Source organism: Melospiza melodia, chromosome 1 (assembly GCF_035770615.1).
Source record: "Melospiza melodia melodia isolate bMelMel2 chromosome 1, bMelMel2.pri, whole genome shotgun sequence".
In the NCBI taxonomy this organism is placed as follows: Eukaryota; Metazoa; Chordata; class Aves; order Passeriformes; family Passerellidae; genus Melospiza; species Melospiza melodia.
The window spans coordinates 2394066-2419961 of record NC_086194.1 but is presented as its reverse complement, the minus strand read 5'-3'; the positions used below and the strand labels follow the sequence as shown (position 1 = coordinate 2419961).

The 25896-nt window shown below is 46.2% G+C and overlaps 1 protein-coding gene across 1 annotated transcript in view; it reads right to left on the bottom strand.

Moving 5' to 3' along the window:
- WNT3A (Wnt family member 3A) overlaps nt 1-25896 on the bottom strand; it is a 103365-nt gene that overhangs the window by 44764 nt on the left and 32705 nt on the right. Inside the window, exon 2 of the mRNA XM_063168941.1 lies at nt 354-595. Coding sequence (XP_063025011.1) covers nt 354-595 — 242 coding nt within the window. The remainder of the gene's footprint in view (nt 1-353; nt 596-25896) is intronic.

Here is a 25896-nt window from a genome sequence, read left to right as displayed (position 1 = left end):
TCCTCCTGAGAGGCTGAGAGGCCTCAGGAACAAAATGCAAAATGTAAACATTGATTATCTGCTGCTGTGGAATGCAACAGGTGCATCTGTGATTGATCTCATGTGGTTGTTTCTAATTAATGGCCAATCAGTCAGCTGGCTTGGATTCTCTGTCTGAGACAGAAGCTTTTGTTATCATTCCATTTTATTCTATTCTTAGCTAACCTACTGATGAAACATTTTCTTCTATTCTTTTAGTATAGTTTTACATAATATATATCATAAAATAATAAATCAGCCTTCTGAAACATGGAGTCAACATTCCCATCTCTTCCCTCATCCGGGAACCCCTGTGAACACAGCTCTTCACTCACCTTTATCCAGCACGGGCCCAAAGATGGCCAAGCTGTCGTTGACAGTGGTGCAGTTCCACCTCCTCCCTCGGAACTGGTGCTGGCACTCCTGGATGCCAATCTTCACCCCCTCTGCCACGCTGGGCATGATCTCCACATAGTTCCTGCAGAAGCGAAGCTGCTTGGGCACCAGCCCCGGGATGCTCCCACACAGGATGGGCTGGGTGCCCAGGGACGAGTACTGGTGACCAATGGCCAGGGACCTGGGCAACAGAAACAGGGGAAAAGAGATCTGTCAGGCTGGGTTTCACCTTTGTGCTTGGTGCAGAAGAATGGGGACAGGAAATCAATGTCTTTGGTTCCTCAGCATTCCTCCTGACCAGAAAACACCATTTTCATTGTTATCTGTCACCAAAACATCTCCTGAAGTTCCCTACAAGGCACCAAGGCAAAAAACTCTACTTTAAAATATCTTCCTTTCCTTTTATTTATCCTCCCAAAGCCTTAACTCATAATTGTGCTGTGAAATTTTCCCTTTCCTTTCCTTTCCTTTCCTTTCCTTTCCTTTCCTTTCCTTTCCTTTCCTTTCCTTTCCTTTCCTTTCCTTTCCTTTCCTTTCCTTTCCTTTCCTTTCCTTTCCTTTCCTTTCCTTTCCTTTCCTTTCCTTTCCTTTCCTTTCCTTTCCCTTTCCTTTTCCTTTCCTTTCCTTTCCTTTCCTTTCCTTTCCTTTCCTTTCCTTTCCTTTCCTTTCCTTTCCTTTCCTTTCCTTTCCTTTCCTTTCCTTTCCTTTCCTTTCCTTTCCTTTCCTTTCCTTTCCTTTCCTTTCCTTTCCTTTCCTTTCCTTTCCTTTCCTTTCCTTTCCTTTCCTTTCCTTTCCTTTCCTTTCCTTTTCCTTTCCTTTCCTTTCCTTTCCTTTCCTTTCCTTTCCTTCTTTCCTTTCCTTTCCTTTCCTTTCCTTTCCTTTCCTTTCCTTTCCTTTCCTTCTCCTTCTCCTTCTCCTTCTCCTTCTCCTTCTCCTTCTCCTTCTCCTTCTCCTTCTCCTTCTCCTTTCTCTTTTCCTTTCCTTCCTCCCAATAATTTCCTTTGCAACCAGGGACTCAAAGACGCATTTATTTCTTTGAGACACAAGCACACCTCTTACAAGATGTTTAATAGGAAATTTTGGCAGCTGAGTCAAAAGCACTTTTGGAGCTACCCAAAGGAATAACTCCAGCAGCTGAAACCATCGAGCTCTGAGTCTTTGGAAAGGCAGCACCAAGAATTTGGGAAGGGGAACAGAACCATTCTTGTGGGGCTTTGGTTAAAGTGAGGGGAGTGAAATTAAACCCAAACCAAACCAACAACCCCAAACCAATCCCAATTAAACTTGAGTGCAAACTCTGTGCTCAGCCCAGTAGAAGTCTTGAAAGGAGTGTCCATGAACCTTTATGTTGGTGAGGCCTTGGAGACAAACAAGTCAGCTCTGCAGGGAGATCAGCAGATATGCAGCTAATTAGATAGATTTTTAAAGTGTTTTTTACTGGTGCTTCTAATAATAACCTTGATTACTAAAACTGAAGGGATTTTTAGAGTATAATTTCCTTTTCTTCTAATTAAATCTCGTGATTGTCTTTTCTGCCCTGAATTAATGACAAAGAGGAACCTGCCTGGGCAGTGTGTATTTCTGTTTACATTCATTTTTTTGCTGTGTGGTTTTCATTTGGGAACAGCCTGGTGTGTTTAAATTACCAACAGGGCTGTCAGGGAATTAAAGCCTTCATTCTCTTTTGCTCTGACTTAAAAAATAACACAAGAATTCTATCGTTGCCAAAGAAAAATTAGCTTGACTTTAGCAGTTTTCTAGGCTAGGATAAAAATTATTTTAAAATTGATTTGTTTTAAAGAGAAGGGTCCTTGCAGCCAATTAACTCCACTCCTGGAGGGGACCTGGTCTAGAGGGGACAGAATTGAGAAGTAGGTGACATTCACATGGTCAGGAGCCACATCTCAAGGGCTTTGCCAACTGCAGATTAATCCTTACAAATCCACTCTTTCCAGGCAAATAAGGACATCCATATCTGGATCCCAAATGGCTCCAGCTAGGAGTTCAGAACCAGGATAATCAGCTCAGCCAAGAACGTGCCCTCCACTAAGTGAACTTCAGATGGACAAGGTGGAACAACCCAAGAACCCAACAACCCAACAACCCAAGCCAAGGATTTTCAGCTGATTTCCTGAACTTAGATGCCTCTTCCCACCTCTGCTGGACTTCTGGGAGATGATTAATCTCAACATTAGAGGACAATCCATCCTACCCCAGGGAGGGAGGCTGAGACAAACAGCATGAACTGCCCTCCAGAAGTGCCCCTTTTTTCCATTGCATTAAAAGGGAGGAAGGAGCTCAAAACTGTGTCCCTGTCACCCACCCTCCAACGCTTGCTGGGGTGTCTCCAGCTGACCCCAGGCTGCTTTTGCAATCAGGGAGCAGCAGACATCTCCATGCCCCTGCCCAGCTGAGCTGTGTGCTTTGGGTGAATCATGGCCTTGCCCCCACTGGCTGTGCTGGCCAGACTCAAACTCCCCCTGGGTGGCTGGGGCATGTGTGCACCCTGGGAGTCTCCAGGTGAATCACACCATCATCCCTGTCAACCAGCATGGGTAAATTCCTTGAAACTCTCCCACCCACAAAAGTTCAGCCCTGGGTTGAAGGACACGCAGAGACCTCAGCTGGAGGAAGGAGATGAGTTCCTGCAGGAACCTACAGGAGAAAGCTGAGGAAAGGACCCATTAAACTCATTTTCCTTATCTCAGTGGCTAGATATGGGGTTTTCTGAGCTTTAGATTAATTCAGGGTGCACAGCTGGCAGAAAGCCATCTGTGAAATGGAGCCCATGCCAAGTGTACGTTCTTGTTTCTCTGTTAAATATTCTACAAAGCACTGGACCAAAATTTCTGGACTAAAGACACCTTCTAAAACATTGTTTCAGTCTTCAGAAGACTTGTTGAGTGTTGCCTCTGTTGTCTTGTTGAGTTGCCTCTGTCGCCTCATTGAGTTTTAGGGTGCCACATACCCAAATTTTAATCCTCTGAACTCCCACAAGACTGGGACTTAGGAGGTATTCCCAGCTTTAGGATTGGGAGCTAAGTGGTCCTGTCTCTGTAAACCATCTGGAGAGATGCCTTCATTGAACTCTCCAGGAAAAAACATTAGACTACTTGTTCCTACTCATCCTCCAGCCATTGACTACAGAGAGTCCAAAATGTGGATGTTTTCTGGTGTCTGAGGTTGACTTTGGTGGGAACATCTGTAGAGTTTGTTTCCACATCAACTGCAGCCACCAACATCCTTCCCAAAGCTTTCCAAAGTCCCTTACCCAGTTCCCAACAAAGATAAAGCATCCATGAGTTACCGTCAACCTGTTGCAGATTGTGAAGCCAAAAGGAATTTTTTGAGCTGTATCAGTAGGACCCTGATGAAGTTTAGGATTCCAACCTCATAAACTTTAATCATATGAACAGCCAAACTCAAGCCTGTCTCTGTGTTGGGTTTTTTTGGTGGTTACTACAGTGGTAAAATGAAAATATCAGTCATAGGAAGAGGAGTTTGTACGTTGGTGACCTCAACTATTCGTTTTCATTGCTGGGAAGATTATCTAAGATTAAAAAAAAAAAAAAAAAACCCAAAAAACATATAGAAATATCTCTAATTGCTTTTCCACACTGCTCCCTGCTCGGTACAGCAGGGAAACAGTCACACCTGACTTTGATCTGAGTTACAGTCTGGAAAGTTTAATCTGCAAAAGACAATCTCCAGCGAGAGCCTTGTTCTCAAGGTGTCATCAGGCCTGGAGACGGTGAAACATAAATTTGGTGTTTCATGGGGCACTGTGGAGTCACTTGAAGGGTGGAATCTCAAAACATCTCCCCATCAGCAGTGGCTCTGCTGCTGAGCAGAGCTGAGCACCTTCCTCCTCCTCCTCCTCCTCCTCCTCCTCCTCCTCCTCCTCCTGCTCCTGGCTCGCTCACAGCTCCTGGATTGTGATAACATCTCCCCGAGCACCCTCTTTTGGTTTCTACTTTGCTTCCAGCTGTAAACACTTTCTCTCTCCTAAAAGTCAATTTATCTTTAGGAGAAACCCAGTTCTTTCAGCTCCCTGTCATTATTATTGATCATCAGGTGGGAACCTCATGAACCTTCCAACCTTCTTCTCCACCCAGAAAAGAAACCAACAACAACCCAACAACCAAACCTTTAGAAAAGATTGGGAAAGTCTATAAAGATCAGAATCTCATTTCAGTGTTGCTCAACTCTCTCGTGGCTCCCATCATTCATTTTTTTTTTCTCCTCACTGTTTCCAATGATCAAACCTGGCATTTGCATTTTTCCACTCTCCTGAGCTCTCCTCCTAAACGATCTCCTTCATGTGGGCAATTTTGTGTTGAGAAATGGGCCGAGTGTCATCTACTGTGGTCTAACCTTCAAATTCCTGAGCACCAGCACTTCCTGGATGCACTGACCCCAACCTCTCCTTTTCCATGCAGAATTCCTGAAGCTCTCAATTTTACAAACACACTCATGCCCAGAACAGGCTCTGCTCAAGTCTGAACCAGGGGAAAGGGTCAAAGAGTTGTTCCTTTCAAACCAACCAGGCTTTTCTTCCCATTAGCACAGGAGGAGCCATGAAAACACTGCTCTGTATGTCCACAGCCAAAGTTCTTAGCTTATCTCTAAGCCTTGCATGCCCTGGAGTGTTTAATTCAGCCTCCAGTGAGCATTTTTCTTTGCCAACACACCTCGAGAGCTCTTCATTTCCCTTATCTCAATCGATCTGCTCCTTCAGCAGAGCCGTTGTAAATAAGTACCTGGCCACCTTCTTAATAAATTACATGGACCCTCCCTCTTGGAATGGACACCCCAGCCAGGTTAGGAGGGAGAAATATGCAGGAAATACCTGCTCAGAGGTTTTTTTTCAGAAAAAGAGAAGGTTTCAGCTCTGCATGACCTCACTGTACAGCACCACTCTGCTGATTTTTCAAGGTCACCACCTTCTCAGAGTGTCACAAGTCCTTGACACATCAGGAGCAGAGTATGGAGACTCCTACAGCTGCCTGCTTGTCCCTGAATTCTCTAATTCCTGAGCTTTGTTTTGCTATTTATTCTGGAGAAGCTTTTTGAGAGCTTCATGCAGGGATGTCCTTCCAGGTTCCCGACACAGGGGAAAAAACTTCATTTATCGATGCTGAACAGCAAGGCTGCAACTTGCCAAATTATCCTGAAGAGGACCCTGAGGCACTTAAATCCCACCAAATGTTACAAACTGAGCACCAGGAGTGACTTTGCTCCTCTTGTCCAGCTAGTCCTGGTGAAGAAGTCAAATCAAAGAAGCTCATCTGCTCATACAGAGGGGATTTATGTTCTCTTCTAGATGCCTTCAGTGCTTCTCCCTTTGCAGGGAGCCCCCTAACAGCAAGATGCCTCCTCCAAATCCTTCCCTACAATCCATCCAGCTTTCCAGATGTTCAGCTCAGCCCCTGTTCCTTTCTAACTCATTTTGGCTGCCTCTCTGTTGTGCCACACATCCCTTAGAAGAATCTCAGCCACGTGATGAAAGAGAGGACAAATTATGAAAAGCGGTTTCTCTAAAAAGATGTATTTTCACAGCACGTCTGTGGTGTAATGATCGTAAAACACTGAAATTGAGCAGATGGCTGGAGAAGTGTCCATAGCTTGTGAAAAGCTGTAAGGAAACCCCTCCAGGCTGTCTCACCTCTCCTGGCACCAGAGGGGCTCACAGGGAAGCAGGTGAGGAGTGGGCAGCCCCACTCCATCCCACAACATCCCAAACAGACCCTGTCTCATCTCTCACCATAACCCTCCAAGCTGACCAGCATGAAATCCATGCACCTGAGGCTGCCTAAAACCACTTTTTGGGGTTTTATTTTTTTGGAGCAATGAGCAGCTGGAAGGCTGTGAAGGTTCCAAAAATGGGGGCTGCCATGCATGGTTAATGGCACTAAATGTCAAGAGGCTGTTGGGGAAGGATCTGGAGGCAATTCCCAAAATTCCTCAGCACACAGAGCTGCCACAAGACACATGGAGTGTGGTGTCCATCTAACATTTACAACTGGAAGATGGAAAGGATATCCCAGAGGCTGAGACCAGGAACAGGAGATGGAGTTGGACCAACTGTGTCTTTTCCACTCTGGACACACAAATGTCCATGAGACTCTTGGGCAGACACATGGGGAGGACATGGACCTGCTGGAGTGATCCCAAAGAGATCTGCAAAGTTGATTTGAGAGATGGACCATGGTTCCTACAAGGAAAGGCTGAGAGAATTGTATTTGTTCAGCTTGGAAAAGAGAATGATTTCAAAATGTCTTCACTGTGGCCTTCTTGGACTGAAGGGACCCACAAGACAGATGGAGAGAGACAATTTATGAGCCTGGAGTGGCAGGAGAAGGGGGAATGGCTTCAAATTGCCAGAAGGCAGGGATAGATGGGATATTGGGAAGGAATTGTTCCCTGTGAGGGTGGTGAGGCCCTGGCACAGGGTGCCCAGAGAAGCTGAGGCTGCCCCTGGATCCCTGGGAGTACCCAAGGCCAGGCTGGATGGGCTTGGAGCAGCCTGGGACAGTGGAAGGTGTCCCTGCCCGTGGCAGGGGGTGGAATGGGATGAGTTTTAAGGTCCCTCCAACTCAGGCCATTCTATGGTTTTATGGTTCTATGGTTTGAACCACCAGCCCAGAGGCCAGGCCAGTGGACAGGCAGGAAAACTTCTAATTCTACATTCACTGAAAACAACAATATTCTGGCATAGGCTTTGATTTTTTTTCCCCATTTTACTATGAAAACAAAACCTTGAAAAAATTTAGAATTAAAAGAAGTGGAACTTGTCACAGCCCATTATTTTAAATGGAAAAGGAAATCGTTCTGCTCACTAATATCCCTCCTGAATCAAAGTGGTTTTATTCTATGAGATTAAAACTATCCCAAACCCAAGCAACTACAAAATGTGGACAATAGCAACAATTTTAATTGTTGTTTTAGTTGAAAACTTGGAAACCACCTTAACACAGATCAGCAAAATGATAGGTCTGGCTCTAGAAGACATGAATCAAGTAACTGATTCCGATGAAAGATATTTTTTTCAGTTTGGGGGTTGTTTCTTTTGATTTGCATGGACCAGCAACCATCAAGCTTAGGCCTAAGCAGTCTAATTACAGAAGTGTCAGACTTTAATTCAGAAATTATGATTCTCTGCAACATTGATTGTGGTGGGGTCTTCAACATTTGGCTCTGAGCATCTCGCTGTCAAGACTAAGACATTTCAAAGAGGTTCACAGAAAGAAATCTAAGCCTATTAGACAGCACATATCCTGTCCTTCCAGATTTTTTTTCCTCCAGCCTGGGAAAGAAAAAGGCTGCAACCTGTGACCGTGTTCACAGCGTTCTTGGATGAGGGAAGAGACAAGGATCTGACTCCATGTCTCAGAAGGCTGATCTATTATTTTATGATATATATTACATTAAAACTATACTAAAAGAATAGAAGAAAGGATTTCATCAGAAGGCTGGCTAAGAATAGAAAAAGAAGGAATGATAACAAAGGCTTGTGGCTCAGACAGAGAGTCCAAGTCAGCTGACTGTGATTGGCCATTAATTACAAACATCCAACATGGGCCAATCCCAGATGCACCTGTTGCATTCCACAGCAGCAGATAATCAATGTTTACATTTTGTTCCTGAGGCCTTTCAGCTTCTCAGGAGGAAAAATCCTAAGGAAAGGATTTTTCATAAAAGATGTCTGTGACAGCAACCTACGGAGTTAACTGTTCATGCTGGATACTTCTTCATCCATCTCCAAGAACAGCACAAGGGCTATATTTAAATCTTTTTCTTTCCTCCTCTAACCCTGAAAGTATGCCCATAATTGTGTGGCCAAGTGCAACCCTGCACACACACAGAGGTTTGGAGGTGCCTTTTCTCCCACAATAACTCCCTCACCCTTGCCCTGTATGAATAACAGCGGTGGTTGATGGTGATGATGCAGCAGCCCTGGGTTTCTGCTGCACCTTTCATCAGAGCATCTCTGAGCGTGGGACTCACCTCACCCCACTGTGACCATCTCAGAGTTTGGAATCTCGGCCAAGCTCGCTGTCTACCAGGATCCATGGAGCAAGATCAGCATCTCCAGAGGGCAACTCAGCCCATCCTGGGAGAGATGCCTCAGATAGGGGGGCTGAATCACTGGAGATGCCCAGGAGGCAGCACTGGCTGTGCAAAAATGAGAGCATAAACTGGACACCTGTTTTTGGTTTTTTTTTTTTTTTTTCCCAAGCTGAAAGTAGGAATTGGGAATTTCACCCTTTTTTTTTTTTTGGCAGAATCTCAGAAATCCTTGGAGAGCTGGAAGAGGAGGCCAAGGAAGGTCCTTGCTATCTCTAACAGATTGTTTAGAGTGGTTTGAGGCTGGATTTTAAAAATAATAAGCTCAGTGGCAGCTTCAAGTAGGTGCTAAGAAAGCAAAATTCCCTGAGCTGAGGTTTGGCCAGGACAGAGAATTCCCACAGGAACTGAGGCACACCACAACACTCAGCACCTTCCACTCGCAGCGCAAGAGATGTTGCTTTGACTTTGTCTTCCCTTAGGATCTACAGAACAGAGGAGGAGAGAGAATACAAGTATTAACAGCCCAGTTCCTTGGAAAAAGTCTTTGGAACTCTTTAATTACCCAAGGCAATTAACTCCTTTGCTACACATGTCATCTGAAAAACAACCCAGGCAGTGGAATAATGGCCCCTCCAACCACGTTTTCAAGCCTGGGTCCAGCTCCCAGGGACCCTGGTGCTGCTTCCATTCCCCATCCTACATCAGGGGCTGCTCTCTGGAGGTCTCCCCACTTGAGATCTGCCTCCATTTCCCTCCTCAAATGTGCCAGGATGGCAGTGCAGGGTTTTAGAGATGCATAAGCCTTAACATTTTAATCTGCCACCTACACTGCAGTTTATGAGCGCTGTAAATCTCGTGGTTATAATGAACTCATCTAATGATATTGCTGATGGATAAATTCACCTGGGATGAGGAACAACAGTTACTTGCAAATGAAAGGGGAGTAATTTTAAAGTTTCATGTAAACACCTTTGCTGCCTTACTTCTGACTTCTCCCAGCCTAACCCCTCTCAGGGTTTCATGACAAATGGAAAGAATGTGTGTTTGTGAGGCAACCACTGGCTGGCCTGGAAAAGGACCTGCCTCCTTCTCCCCAGCACAATGCTTATATAACTTGGGCACTGGAATGAAGTTTTAGGTGAAAATAGCTCTAATTTTCTGGGTCAGGTGTGCTAAATTAGAGGAATGGAGGGAAGGGACAAAGCAACATATTAGGCAATGAAAAATGCCTACACAATGCAAAGATATTTAGACTCCTACTCTGAATTTCAATAATAATTAGGACTGTGGCTAGTCCTAATGCTCCCAGTTCCCCCCCTCCCCAGCCCTAAAGCATCCCAACTTGAACCTTTTTTAAATGCTCAGCAATATAAAGTACATCTTGTGGTTTCAAACCTCTCATTAAGGCTCATCCCCCTGCGCTGAGGTCTGGCCTGGGCTATGTCAGTGCTAAATACCTTGGAGGACTGGGCTCAAAGACCTCAGATCCCTGCAAAGATTGGATTTGGACTTCTAAATTGCTTAAGTGCTTAAGTGCTTGGGGGAATTTTATCCTGAAACTCCTCCGCCAGCAAAGCCAATTTTGAAATGAGAACCACGGATGGAGGGAATTGTCATTTTGAGGTTTTGGGTAAGAACAGCAGGATTTTCACTGTCCACTGCTCTGGTAAAGCAAATTGCTCACGTTCCTCACCCTTTCCTTGGAAGCTCTCACTTCTCACCCTTTCCTTGGAAGCTCTCATTTCTCACCCTTTCCTTGCAGAGGGTGCTGTGAATATGTATTGGGTGAGCGCACACAGACCCTCACACACACACACAGGGCTGCACAGAGTTCCTCCTCTGGCTTTCACTGACTCATCAGGCTCACCAAATGTGTGAACTCATGCTATAATGTTCTCCCAGAAAAATAACAAATTGATTTCATTTTTACAGGCTACAGCATGCTATATAATTGGAGACACTGCCTTGTCAACTCAGACCGGTCTGACCCGACCAGAGACATTGCTTACAGCTGTTTACGGAGCCATAAAGTTTCCTCCTCTTTGTTTTTCCTTCCTTTTGCACTCTCTCTCTTTTTTTTTTTTTTCTTTTCCCTCTAATGAATCTTACAACTACTTTTTGTTCTGGTCATAAAATACTCCTAAGGAAAATGCAGGAGATTTAGAGAAGCACTTCAGCCAGTGCCTCGCGTTAACACAGGGGCTTGAGCACATATTTAAAACTGAGCATCTGTTTAAGGACTTTTATTGCACCCAGACAGTCAATAAGGAACTTGTCACACTGTTAGGTGCTTTTTTTTTTTTTTTTTAATGTAATTATCGATACCAAATTAGGAGTTTGGATTGGGCAACCTCAGGGATTGTTTCCTTTGCAGACCCACAGCACAGCTCCAGTTTCATCGGGAATTTTGCCATTTCTCATTGTCACTGGGTCCAAATCTGAAACATCTGAGGAAGGGCGAACTCCTACATTATTTTATCAACTCTATTGAAACTGCCACCTAGGACTGGGCACAGTTTTTTTTTACATTACAGAAAAACACACCCTGAAATCTTCTGAGTTTGGCATATTTGCCAAGCTCTCACAATAAGCTTAATTTTTCTGACCAATGTAAAAATAGCTGTTTTGTAGAGGGTGGATTTGCAAGCAATTGTATTTTGTGTAAAAATCTTTTATGTTTATCTTTATCAGAATCTCAAAGCAAAGTGAAATGTTTTGATTTTTTTTTGGAACAAAAAAGGATTTCTGATCACATGCCTGATTTTGCTACCATGAAAAAGTTGCTTCACTTTGAACTAATGAACTGAAAAAAAAAAAAATCCCAAACCCAAAAGGGCTTTTCATCTACTTGCACTATCCATCAAAATACCTTCTAAGTACTTGGCAATAAATTATGGTTGTGCTTCCTTTCATATCACTCATTCATCATGGAACCTGCTCCTCCTTTGGCCTGAAATGTCACAATTCTCCTCTCATTCAGAGCCTCTGAACGACTCAAGGACTGATCAAGAGGGAATCAGCTGTTCCAGAGTCACAAATAGATAAAAACTCATCTTGCACCTTCTCTGAGGACCATTTCTGTCCCAGAGGAAATAATGGGAATGTTTGTCTGGATCCTGGTCCTGCCATAAGGGAAAGGAACATGAGAGGAGGTCAGGGAAGATGAACTTCTGTCCAGAAATACATTTCAGATCTGTATTCCAGCTTTTAGAAAAATGTGTAAAGCAGCAGAAGCCAGAGAGCTCCTTATCCTCTCCTTCCCTCTCTTTGGGAAAAGCTGCAGCAAAAGATGACCTGGTATTAGGCAATAAAAAACCCACATGGAGGAAGGACATGAACAACACCAGAGCCCAAAGAGAAAACAACTCTTATTTACCACTAAAACAGCAACAAGACTGCCTTGCGGCCAAAGATCCAACTTTTTTTCCTGCTTATAAACTGATTTTTTTTTTCCTCAAATGAAAGTGCAATTTCTGCTGCAACAGAACAACTGGATTTTTTTTTTTTTTTTTTTTGCAAAGAAACTGCTTTGCATGGGAAAAAATCCTCATGGCTCCTTGACATGTTTCAGCTAGATCTCAGTAAAATTAAAGAGGTACAGACTGATGAGTCGCTCAGAGGTACAGGAAAAATGCCAGTGGATGTCCTGGCATTTGTATACACCTTGAGAGGGAGAAAAATTCTCTCTCAGAGATCATGTCTCACAACAGAAAGAATAACAACCACAATAAAACCTGGTGCAGGAAAGGACGGGAAAGGTTTAATTTGCTTTACAGCACTGACTTTTAGCATTGTCTGCAGATAGCTCCTGTTTACTGAAGTGGATGTGCTGGATCACCTTCAGCCCCAAATTCATTCTGCTGTGAAGGGAGCAGCCAGGGAGGTTTCAGCCATAAGGCAGCTTCATTTTCTTGGGGTGCTAAGCAAAATCCCTCCATCTGGCAACCCCTCAACAGTGACAACGACCTAAAGTCAAGGTTTTATAATCTGTTTGGGAGAAAGGAAGCCATATATACATATATATTATATATATATATATATATGTATATATTTATATAGATTTAGACTAGGTGTTCCAAGGAATTCTTCCCTGTGAGGGTGGGCATGGGCTGGGATGGAATTCCCAGAGAAGCTGTGGCTGCCCCTGGATCCCTGGAAGTGCCCAAGGCCAGGCTGGACACTTGGAGCACCCTGGGATGGTGGAAGGTGTCCCTGCCCATGGCAGGGGTGGAATGGGATGAGCTTTAAGGTCCCTCCCAACCTCAACCATTCCATGATTTCATGACTCTCATTCGTGAGGTCACCCACTCTCCAAATCTCTTGGGTGAAAAAAGGTGATTTGTATGAAAAGTTCTTCTAGACCTGGTCTAAATTCCAAAAACACATCTAGAGCATTATGGCACCACGTGTGCAGCACCAGAGAAAGAGCCAAGCTTTCCTCCCCAGGCTCCTCTCCCTAAACCTGCTGAGGTTTGATGCTCTCACACCGGGAGCTGGGGCTCAAGGAGTTTCCTCTCCAGGTGGTTTGGCAGATGTGGTGCCCTGATGGCCCTCAGAGGAACAGAACTGCTCTCCAGGGTGGAAACTCCTTGGCTGGTGAGGCAGGGCCTGGATGGAAAACCTCTGGAAAGGGTCAGGCTGGTGAACGGCAAAGAAACTGGGGAAGGAGGAGGAATCATGAAAGAGAAACACAGAATGGCCTGGCTTGGAAGGGACCTTAAAGGGACCTTAAATCTATTTCAGCCCCCTGCCATGGGCAGGGACACCTTCCACCATCCCAGGGTGTTCCAAGCCCCATCCAACCTGGCCTTGGGCACTGCCAGGGATCCAGGGGCAGCCACAGCTGCTCTGGGCACCCTCAGCTGCTCTGGGCACCCTGTGCCAGGCCCTCAGCACCCTCACAGGGAAGAAATCCTTCTAATGATCTAATCCAACCCTATTCTCTTTCAGTGTACAGCCATTGCCCCCTGCCCAGCCCTTGTCAATGGTTTATTTCTGTCTTTCTTGTAGCTCCCTTCAGGTCCTGGCCACAATTAGATCACCCTGAACCCTTCTCTTGTCCAGGCTGAACCATCCCCATTGCAGGCAGGAGGGGAAAGATTCTGAGGAGAGAAAGTGGGTCAGGAATTGTCCTTGCAGCCGCATAAACCGCCCCAAACCTCTGACTTGGGGGATGGAACAAGATTTTGGGTGAAGAGCCAAGGACCCCTCAGTGCTGGGGGCATGGAAGGATTTGGGAACCTCTCCAGTGGCAGCAGCAGCACCTGCACACCTGAGGAGCATCCCAGCCCTAATGATTTCTGTCTGAGAGTGGCTGGGGAGCTCAGACAGGCTGCCAGGCCGTGATCAGCTCGTGGAGGGCTCATCACTGCTAGGCACAGATACCAGCTTTGACATGCAGCGAGGGAAGCGGCCAAGAATTTGGGAAAGCAATCCCAGCTTTCTGCTGCAGGCTCCCCTGCCAAGATCCCTCCTGTGTTTGCTTTAGAAACCAGAGACGAGCCCTCCTCAGCATAATAATAATAATAACAATAATAATAAAGCTTCAGGGTCACTCAGCTTAGCAGATGGATTCCTTCCAGCTTGGATTTCTGCGCAGAACTGAAGCACTTGGTGGATCTGGGGGATTATGCAATGCTCATAACTGGGTTTCACAGGAGATCTGAACGGTGACAAAACCATTCTGTGGGAAGGGAGACAAAGCAAACCCATCCATGGATCTCATGTGGGCTCTGAGAGGCCACAGGGACCTCTGCAGAAGCGACTCTGTCTCACCAAAGAGCTGCTCACTCCCTGGTTTTCAGCTTTCCATGTTCCTAAACCCTAAATGCACAATCAGAGAATCATGGAATGGCTTGGGTATGAATGGTTTGTCTGGGGATTTCAAAGCTCACCCACTCCAACCCCCTGGTCATGGTCAGGAATGTCCCCAACCAGACCAGGCTGCTCAGAGCCCCATCCAGCCTGACCATGGATGTTTGCAGGGATGGGACCCACCACCTCTCTGGCCAATTTGTGCCAGTGAAAATGCACCAGAATGTGGGAAAGGAGGGATCTAAAGGAGATATTTTGACTGGCCAGAAATAATTAACTGAACAAATCACTCAAGATTTTAGCAACTTTTTTTTTTTTCTTTAAATTAAACAATATTAAACAGGAATTTTCAACTGCCCATACTGCCTGGACAAGAGAAAGTTCAGTGTTAAAGGAATTTTACAGGAATAACATCCTACATGGTGTAGATGCTCTATAATTACTGTCTTAGAGCACAACTCTGGGGTTTATTACAATGCTGAACTAATTAATTAGTGGAACTCAGTTCCACAGATTATCACCGAGGTTCAGAGGAACAGAAGAGGATTTAGCAGCAATAGGAAGGGCTCAGTTGTTTTACACAAAGCAGGAACACCTGGAGGTTTGACAGCCCAAAGACACCAGGGCTTTAAAGGTCTCTGAGCTCTTCACCTACAGGATATCATCCCAATTATCACCAACCAGGAGGGCAGAGAGGACGCTTTCTTTGGAAGGGATTGCTCAACTGCAGGGCTGAGAACGGCAGTGGAAGCAAAGCCATGGGCACAAGGATGTGTTTACCCCTGGTGCCACCATCAGATGTTCTCTGTTCCCTTCCCTTCCCTTGTGTACCCACGCATGGACACACCTATTGACACATCCCCATGTTTGGAGGCTTGGTTGAACATTTCTCTGCTCTGGTGCACCCAAGCATCCACCAGAAACATCGAGGGTGCCCTCAAGGAACTCCTTCTTACACCTCCTTTTCCTACTAACAGTGACTAATAATGCTTGGGAATCAGAAGCTCAGGACGGGTGAAGTCTCCAAAAGCTGGTGAGATATCTCAGGACATGCCAGGGTCAGTCTGAGTGCACAGGGACACCTCCTGGGGCTCCCAAGTGCCGCAGGTTTTCTGTAGGACCCGTGCAGTGGCTTCCAGCCCTGCCTGGGTGTCTCAGGTACCACCGGGAATCTCCACCAGGATTGGGAGCCTCAATGGGGACCCTCAACTGCTGGGGGTGGCCACAACACAGAGCTGAGCCAGCCATCCCACAGGTCCCAGGTGTCCCGTGGGAGGAACTGGACACAACTAGGAGATAAGCAACCTGGCCTAGTCAGGATAGCAGTTACAACTAGGAGTTGAGTCATGGAGTTAAGTCCAGTTTAGTGCTGTAATGCTACCTCTGCATCCCTGCAAGTGTCTAAAGCCAGGTTGGACAGGGCTTGGAGCACCCTGGGACAGGGGAAGGTATCCCTGCTACAACATGGGGTGGAATGGGATGATCTCTAAGGTGCCTCCCAACCCAAACCATTCCATGATTTTGTGATTCCTCAGCTGTGAGCTACTGGCAGTGCAGGTGTCCAATGGGATGAATCCCACCTTAACCTCAGGATTATTTAGTCAGGCGAAAAACAAGAGGTTTGTGTTAACCTCTACCAAACCCTCTGGCCAAAGGTGTCCAACACGATGAATCTCACCTTGACCTCAGGATGTTTTAGGTGATGAACCAAAAGGTTTGTGTTCACCTGTACCAAACCCTCTGGCCAAAGGTGTCCAACACGATAAATCTCACCTTGACCTCAGGATTTTTAGGTGATGAACAACAGGTTTGTGTTCACCTGTACCAAACCCTTTGGCCAAAGGTGTCCAGTGGGATGAATCCCACCTCGACCTCAGGATATTTTAGGTGATGAACAACAGGTTTGTGTTCACCTGTACCAAACCCTCTGGCCAAAGGTGTCCAATGGGATGAATCCCACCTCGACCTCAGGATTATTTAGTCAGATGATGAACCAAGAGGTTTATGTTCACCTGTACCAAACCCTCTGGCCAAAGGTGTCCAGTGGGATGAATCCCACCTCAGCCTCAGGATTTTTTAGGTGATGAACCAAGAGGTTTGTGTTCATCTGTACCAAACCCTCTGGCCATAGGTCTGGCTCTGAGCTCCACAGAGACTTGCTGAGAGCAGAAGGGGGGCTGCAGTGGGGTAGAAACCCCCTGCATGGGAATTATAGCAAATGCAAGAGAAAAGCCCCAAGCCCAGCAATTCCCACTGTAGACCAAGCCAGGGGCATCCTCACCAGAACACAAAATTCTGGCATGAAGATTCAGCACTGTTCTACTCATTTGCCTCCCTGTGGGATGGTTTTTCCTCAGCTGGGGCAGGGGAGCTGGTGAGAGGCAGTCACAAAAGCTCAGGAATTCTGCCGAGCTCCCTTCCAACAACGCCGTAATCTCATGGATTCATCAACGTGTATAATTACCAAGTCAGACCACCCATTAACTCATCTCCTCTACAGCAGTGGCCTGAATCACCTCCTCCAGAGAGGTGCCCACTCTTGATGCAGAGATATCCAGAGACAGGGAATCCAGCATTTCCCCAGGGATGCGCTGACCCATCCTCCTGTGAGAGCTGCTGTAGCCACTCTCTCATGGCAGTGGTGGCAAAGAGGTTTGTGCACAAGGACTGTGGCTTTCCACACATGGCACCTGCAGGTGCTCATTTGGACTCTGCCGAAATCACCGAGACCTGAATCCTGTCTAGAACAGGAAGCAAGAAGAGGAAGACAGCCAGCCCCCCGTAATTTTTAACCTGGGCTTGGTTGACGCCCTTAAAAATAATAATTAGAGGCTTCCCCCTCTCCCTGCAAGAGATCATTTATAGCTTCTGCTGTAAAAAGGAGTTTGTGTGTGAACACATTGGAAACTCTCTGCTGTAAGTGTTTGTGCTGGGTATTCACTGTAGTGGGGCTGATCTCACCCAGTGGGTGGTGGGGAGAAGGGGAAGCTTTGGGGTTTTCAAGGGGACCTTCCTGCCCTCCTGCTTTCCCCTCTCTCCCCAGCACAGCTCACCTCCTTTTCCTTTCTGAGCAGCAAGCTGCTGCTGCTGTTATTGACACATATTTCAAACAAGCCCGTGCAAGGGACTCGAGACACATTACATTGCACATGGTGCCCCGGGCCACACATTCGCCTCCTTACACCGACAGCACGTTTTGCTTCATAAAGAATGTGCAGGCCTTCACCTGGAGCTATTTATCTGCTGTGCTCCAAAGAAAGGAGAGGGGGAGAAAGCCCCACATGCCCATGTTGGCTGTTAACCCCGAGCTCCAAGCCCCATAAGCAGCCAAACATTGACCTCTGTGGCTGTGAGGTCCGAGCCACTGTCTGCTGATGGACCTGGACAGATGCCTGCAGTCCATTCCCCAGCTTTCTGGGTGCCTGAATTTAGGAAAACTCCTTTTTTGCACCCTGACTGACCCACTCCCACAGCTCCCAGCACATGCTCCATCAGGGAACACAAGCAGAGCTCCCAGACTCCTGCATCACCCCACCCTGGAAGAGGAAGCCTATCTGGTGATTAAAAGTTGCTGATACACACCTCTTTCCAGGATCAGGGTAATCTTCCCTTGCTGTTAGCAACATTTTTTTTCCCCCTTGCTTTCTCTAAATCTTTCCATCATTGTTATTACAACGATAACAACAATAATTATTACTATTATGCCTTGAACCTGAGTCTGAGATTAGGGCTCCCATTGTGTTAAGAGCTTGGTGGAGAAGCGTCAGGGAGATGATTCCTGCAGTAAAAAGCTCACTTTCTGCACTCAGGCAGGACAGGAAGGGGTGAAAGAAGGAGAGAAGGGGCCGGGAATGAGGCAGGAGGGGAGGCAGCAGCGAGGAGAGAGCGAAGAGCAGGGAGCAGAATAGCAGCAGTCAGCACTGGTGCATTGCCCAAGCAAACCCCTCTCCTTGTCTGTGTCCACACATGTCAAATCTCGACAGGGAGAAGGGGAATGCTCCCTTCAGTTTCCCAGCTGCAGAAATGTGCATTCTGTTATTTTTCTTTTTTTTTTTTTTTTTGACACAGCAGCAGGAGAGCCTTCAGCAGCTGCTCGCAGCCATTGCCTCCTCTCTGCTAGACCCCTGCTTCAAAAATGCCAAATTCCCTGAATAAAGAATAAAAAACCCTTCCTCTGTGGCAAAATCAGGGTGGAGAACTTTCCTCCACACACACACAAAAAAAAAAACCCTGCTCTGATTTACCTTGAAAAGAAATACCTGCACTCCTGTCCTTTTGGGGGCTGGAAAGCTGCCAGGGATCCGGGGTAAGGAGTTGCTAACATCGTGCCATACTAATAATTCTTCATTTCACCCACCTTTTTTTCTGTCTCTTTAGATTAGATTCGAAGTGCTGCAGGGCAGGGACTGTCTCTTGCTATGTGCACACAGGGTGCTCAGGACAAGGAACCTTTCCACTTCCTTGGAACTGGCAACTGCTAAGGCATAATCATAAATAACAGGGAAGGTCCTGAAAGGCAAAATGACAACAGGGGGCTGGGAGGGCTCTGAAAAAGTTTTGAAAGCTTTTTTTTTTTTTTTTTTTTTGGTTTGGTGAATGATTAAAAACAAAAGGACATGTTTGCAGGTTCTAAGAAATCAGTGGTTCTACTGGGACTGGGATACAGGAGCACTACTACAGGGTAAAAGCAAAACCTGTCCAGGTAGAGCATGAGAAGTTTAAGAAAAGTGAATGCAATTCCCTAATTCATCTTTGCTCTTACAAAAAAACTAGAAAATAAATGTATTTAATGAAGTTTAAGAAAAGTGAATGCCTAATTCACCTTTGCTCTTGCAAAAAAACCCAAGAAAACAAATGTAGATGAAATCCCATGGGGTGGTTTAAAATCTCCCAGCACTGCTCATGAATCTCACTCACCCCAATTCTCAAAGATTTTCACTCAAAGACCAGGTGAGAGGAGTGGGAAATTGTGAATATAAATTAGCACACAAAAGGCAGATAAGTGATAAGGAAAGCCCATAGTGGATAATCCATGGTCAGCAGTGCTAAGAACATGAGGATGACCAATAAATAATTGTTAAATGCGTTGTTAGAGAACGTACAGAGATATTCAAACACACATTTGTAGTCCCTAATAATGTATTAACCTCCTGGAGATAAACAAGGAGATAAAGAAGGAAGCGAATCTTGGATATTTCTGGATAACTACTGTTAACATTTGTAATAAATCTCCAAGTGATGATGGAAAACAAGAGAATGCCAAATAGGTTAGGAATCCACTGAGCTGTTAAAGAGCAAATGGATAACTGTAAATCTGTTATCTGGCCCAAAAGGGAATTGGATGATACAAGAATGAACCCACAGAGGACGGAAAAATTGTAATACAATTAGTGGTAGTAACCACAGTTCTATGGAAAACTAATTTTGTGCAATTTTTAAATGAGATTGTTAAACAGAGGTGATAAAAGTGATGTTGGTACAGCATTTTTAGTCAGAATATGAAGAAAAAGAGGGAATAAAGAATTCAAAACGGTCACACTTAGGATCAGCATAGTACAAAAGAAATACTTGGGGAGGTGACAACTCTCCAGTGTCACCCTGCTGAGCAATGCCATCAAACAAAGCTGGTTTCAACTGAAACTCCTTGAGATCATCTCAGTGCTACTGAACTTTCTTACCAACAGCCCCAAAAACTCCACATCATCACTGAGAGAGCCCGAGGAACGTGGAAACATCAGAGGGGTGAGAGGGAAGGACACGGGCAGGGCAGCAGCACAAAGAGAGGGGTCAGGATGTCACCATCCAAAGCCACCTCCGTGCCCCAGGTGCCAGGCCAGGCTTGTGGCGGCGACAGGAGCCTTGGAAAATCCACAGGGGGATGTGGGGATTTGGGAACTGAGCCCCAGGATGGGAATGCTGAGCACAGCAGGGCTGGAGAGGGAGCCCAAAGGAGGAGGGACTGACCCAGAACCCAGCACAGGGGAGCACTGATGCCTCAGGTTCAGCTTTTATATTTTCAGGTTCTGTGCTGCTTTAGTGTGTGGGTCTGAGCTCCACATCAGGGCATGGTGAGCTCTGTGCACAGAGCAGGGAGACAAAACAATTCCTGCTCCAGCTGGGCACCAAGGACAAATGACCCAAATCTCAGCCCCAGAGCACAAACACCGTGGGCTGGAGAGAGAAAAACAAGCAGGGTGGGACTGCCTGGGCTAAAGCTGGAATGGGACAATGAACTGCAAGGTGCAGATGGAGCAGAACTGATCCCAGGGAGAGACCCCGGCAGCGCTCGTGCATTTTGGGGCCATTTTGGTTCATCTTGGGTGCAGCCCTGGCTGGGCTCTGGTGCTGCCCAAGGTGCATCCATGGAGGAGATCCTTTGAATAAATCCCTGCTTTATTCTTTAGCTCTGTCCAGTCTCTCTTCCAGGGCAGCCTGCACAAGGCATCAGGACAGGACCCCAAATGCCACATCCAGATGTTACTGAGCATCCAGATGTACTGAAAAGCTGCAGAAGGCCTGGAAAAGCAGAAGGACATCCAAATGACAGAGGAACGACTGATCCATACCATCTGCTACATCATCCCTTCAGATGAGGATATTGGACATGGGACTGAAGCAAGCCACACACACAGATACTTTGAGTATCACCGAACTTCTTTTTGGTGCTCAGAACCAGAGTTTTAACCTGAATTATTCCTTGACATTACAGTAGTTTGCAATAAATTCCTCTGAGGTTTAAGAATTGAGTGTGAGCCACAGGAATTTTAGGAAATGCCACCCAGGTCATCTCTTTGAATGCTCTAACTCAAACAGGGGTTGTTAGAGCTGACAAAGGAGCCACCAGGTGTAGCCCTCATGTTCCTAATGGTCCTGAAGATACAGAGTCATACCGAGATTTCCTTGGAGCTTTCCCACCCAAGTAGTGACTCAAGCCCCTCATTGTTTTCGGGCAGGAATCTGACACGATCAGGCTGAGATGCTCCACGGCTCCAGGCCACAAAGTCCCGCTATCACCGAGTGCTGTAAAACCCCCTGATCAGAGCAGCATTCCCCACGAGCCCTCAAAGGGCTGAGCACCACGTTCTGCCTCCAGACAATGGGATGCAATATATCTACAACCATATAAATAGCGAGCTGGATGAGGCTGGGATAAGATCATGGCTTTACAATGCTGCCCCTCCTGCTTTTAACCCATCCCAGCGTCGGCTGAAACCGGGGATGTGGCAAGCCTCAAAGGGATTTATGCCTTGGAATTAGCAGCCTTCTCCAGCCTTACAGGAATAAGGATGTGGATTCTCACCAGCAAATTGCTCCCACTCAGCACCGACTTTCCTCCTTGATCCTTTTAGCACCACCTTTTGTCGAGAGCATCTAATCACTTATCAGCAAGGGTCCTCAACTAAAAACCATTTGGGAACACCTCAGCCCTGGCCCTCTCATTCATTGTGCAGCAGCATCCTGCCCAACAAAGGATTTTGCACCCAGGGCTTTCCTGTAAGTGAGACTGGACCCTGGGTCCCCGGTGTTGTGAAAGACACCCTGTGCCAGCACAGGGGAAGGGATTGCCTTGCTGCAATTCCCATGCTGCTTGCTGTGACAGGACAGAAATGTCTCTTGGGTACCCAGAATTTGGTTGGCGCCAGAGCTCTGGGAACAGACTGCAAGGCGTGGGTTGTTTTTGGATGAATCATGTTTTTAATCATCAAACACTGCCAATCAGAACTGCAGCAGATTTTCCCCAGAATTTTTTTTTTTGTGTGTGTGTTATGTGTGTGTGTTTTACCTTAAGAGTGATAATTTCAATTTCAGGGTCCCAATTCTGGATTAAGCACACATAGGAGCCTCATGAGCACTGAGTAACAAAAATGCTCAGCCCTCTTGCTGGAGATGGAGAACCTTCAGCATTGACAGATTGGGTGGGTTATGAAACTGTCCCAACACTGGATTGGTGATAATAATCACCCCAGTGTGCACATGGATCAATTCTACCAGCAAATTACCTTAATTAGAAGAGAAGGTGATGTAGTTCTTAAGGTGTGAGCATGGCACTGTGGGCTGGGGGCATTTTGGTTTGCCTCAATTTCCTTCCTGTGAAGTGGGAATAATATCACCATGCCCATCCGTGGAAACAGCCATTCCATTAGGGAATTAAGGACAGAGCTGTTGACATGTGGGTGATGGATTATTAATGAATGAGTATTCATTAGTGCATTTCAGTGGTGAACTGCTGACGGATCACTGGGTGGGTGTTCTTAGAAGAGCTCCAGAGGTGCACATCCTGTCTCTGCCTACAACCAGCTATTTGTCAGTGGTTATGAAAACCTCACTTCCACTGTGGTAAGCCTATAAACACAATTTTGGGTGAGGGAGGCTTCACTTCTACTTCTATTTAGGAATCTCCCCACTTCATCAATAAATTTTATCCTTTTAATCTCTGGAACAACACCAAACGCTGTTGTTTTCTGCATTTCCACTCAAGTCTTGTCTGATCTGAGGTTTTTTTTTAAGTTTTCAACCTTTCAACTCACTCTACTAAGCAGGGCAGGTGGTGGGGGGCTGGAAATTTCCTTTTCCCCCCTCCTGGGTCAATTCCAATTGTTCCTGATTTACCCTGAGAGATGGATCAATGAGACACAAGCAAGAATGTAAAGGACAGGATGTCCCATGTGCTTAAACATGTGGTTTAAGTGTTTGGCTCAAGGAAAGTTTTCATAAGGATTAGATTTAAAGCAAGGAAAATGAGTAATCCCACGCATGACCCAGGTTTCCCTGTGTTAGATGCTTCAGCATTGGACCCTGCTTTGAAGAAATGGCTGCTCCGAGTGTTTTAAGACTTCCATGATTTAAAACCATGAAAATCTCCAAGAATTTTAATAAATAAATAAGTAAACCAGAACCAAAACCAACAAAACCCCTCTCAGGTCAAACTTCCGATAAATCCATGTTCAGCTCTACTTTACCAACCAAAATTATGCACTGAGAGATTTAATTAAAATTTTGTTTTTAATGAAAACCACTGTTTTCATATCAGTTGCTAAATTGACACAGATCTATAGGGATGCTTTAGCAGGAGCAGAAATAAAATTTGGCATGCAGAAAGAAAGCTTGATCCATAGCCTGATCCAAGATCTATTCCAGAGTAAGAGATTTTCAATAAAAAGTCCTCCAGGAAGCCTCTGCCTCTCCAGCTGGATGGAGCTGACTCCAAGGGGAGCCCAAAACAATAAACTGAGATAGGAAATGAGAGCAGGGAGGTGACACAGTTGTGTCTTTGCACAATATGTATATTTAATGTATTTTCACCCATTCTTTCTATAACTTCTTAAATGATGGCCAGCAGGAAAAATCCAGGAGAAAGCACAGGTAGGAACCCAGGGAAGACTCAGACAATTGTCTAAGATTTGGTGCTCACAAAAGTCTTGAGCAGATTTGCCTTAAGAGAATCACACAAACCTGACCCAGATCAGATTCCCTGAGCCTCACACTCACTTTACTTTTGAATTCATCCAGTAATGTACAAAGGAATTATTACTTTTACCAGCTCCCCTTCAAAACCACTTGGGAGCTTCTGTTTGTGGGGTTTTTTAGGATAGGTGGAAAAAAAAACCACTGGGGCAGCCAAGTCAAACCTCTGATTTTGGATAATGTCATTCTTCAGGTTGTTTTTTCTGCTATTTCTCCTCTTTTTCACAGAGACAGGTAAGGAATTGTGGTCAGGCTGTCCCCACCTGGAGCTCAGCTCCTGAAGATTGGAAATCAAAAAGGATTTTGCCAGTTCCCCTCATTGGAAGGGCATCACTTCAATGAGCTTGGAGTGAAATCAGTGTTTCCTGGAAAGAGCTGGCTGCAGAGGGCTTTGGATTGAGTAAATCAGGATTCTGGTCATGGTTTTACAGCCTGGGCCCTTTGCAGAGCTGCTGGCAGCTTTTGGATACCCCGAGCAGATGAGATCACCTTAGTGGGCAACCAAGATTGGGGATTTGATCCAAGGGAGGAGATAAGAAGAATCCCAAAGGGCAGCTTTATGGCTTTGTTACTGATAAGGTGGCAGAGCGGGGACCAATCTAGATACCAGCATAATTGATAATAACCTTGGAGCTTCTCAGAGCTGTTTGATGACCCAGGAATCTGGGGAATGCTGAGGCATGGCAGAGCTCCTGCCATGAGCCTGACACAGCTCCCACCTGGGGGCTGTGAGAGCAGGTATTGGGTCAAAAAAAGGGTTTCTTCAGCCCCAAATGCTGCATGCCTGAGATCTTAACTCCTCACAAACCCCCAGTCCTGAGACACCACGCCACGAAGGCGAAGAAAAACGCGCTTCTCCCTTGGATAATTCAGCACCTGGGAGACAATCCAAATCCACGGGGCCAGCTCCCATCCAGGAGCTGCGTGTCACACCTCAGCCTGGAATCAAACAGACTCCAGTAGCTATGGGAAAACATGAAAACAGTGGCTTCCAGCTGAGACAAGTTCAGCACAGCTCGGCCAACACGGGGTGGAGGCTCCATGTTTTTGAGTCACCTCATGGAGCTCCTGCCCAAGGACCACGAGGGTCCCTGTGCCACGAGGTCCAGCCAGGGCTGGGAGAAGGAGAGGGGAGATCTCTGGGTGGATCTGGCTGCCAGCTGGATGGGTGTGGGAACTCAGCACATCCCTTTGGATGTCCAGAGCTGCCAAGGACCCCATTGAGGGGCTCTGAGACCCTGGCAAGCAGCCCAGAACACCTCAGGATTTGATTTGGACCCTTGCACCGAGTTGCCAGCTTTGTATGAGGACGTGAAAGTCACACAGGTTTGAATGGTGTAATAACAAAATGATCACAAGGTGAAAATGTAGATTTTAGGATTTTTGGTATGGGGTTATGGGGACAAGATGGAGGAACTTGGGTGTGTCCAGCCTTTCTTCTTCTTCTTGTTCTCCATTTTCTGCAGTGATGTTGGCACTTTGGGATTGGTGTAGAGTAGAAGTGCACTGTCTAACATAGGTGATGGGTATTGGGAATTAAGTGTAAATGTGATATACACAATTTGTACTATAAAAGGACAACACAGAGTGCCCATGGCTGCCCTGCTGAGCAGATCCTGGCTGGGCAGAAAGAATATTTTATAGATAAGAATTAATAAACAACCTCAAGAGCGAAAAGTGAAGAGTCCAGACTCGTTCTTCAGTTGCATGGGCTGAAGCAGAGACATCCTGCACATCTTGGGGCAGCAATGATCAACAGCAACCCGAGAGATGGGGAGGGTGAGATCCTGCTGCTGAGCTTGCCTCAGCTGGATTGAGCTCAGCACAGACACAATTCACCCCTGCTCTGTCCTTTCTGTGCAAACCTCATCCCAGGGCGTTTTGGAGCAGCACAGGGTGCACCATGGCCGGGCTGCTGGAACCCAGGGATCCCTGTCAGCTCCCTGGGGACAAACAGCACTCCTGCACTTCCAGAGAGCCAGCACTCAGGTCCTTAACAGCATTTAGTGTGTCCCTAAGGATGCCAGCCCCACCTTGGCTGTGATGGCAAAACCCTTCCTCCTTCCTTCCAGCTGCACTCACACGGGGATCTGATGTAACCCCACAGCCAAGAGCACTGGGGCTCCATCACAC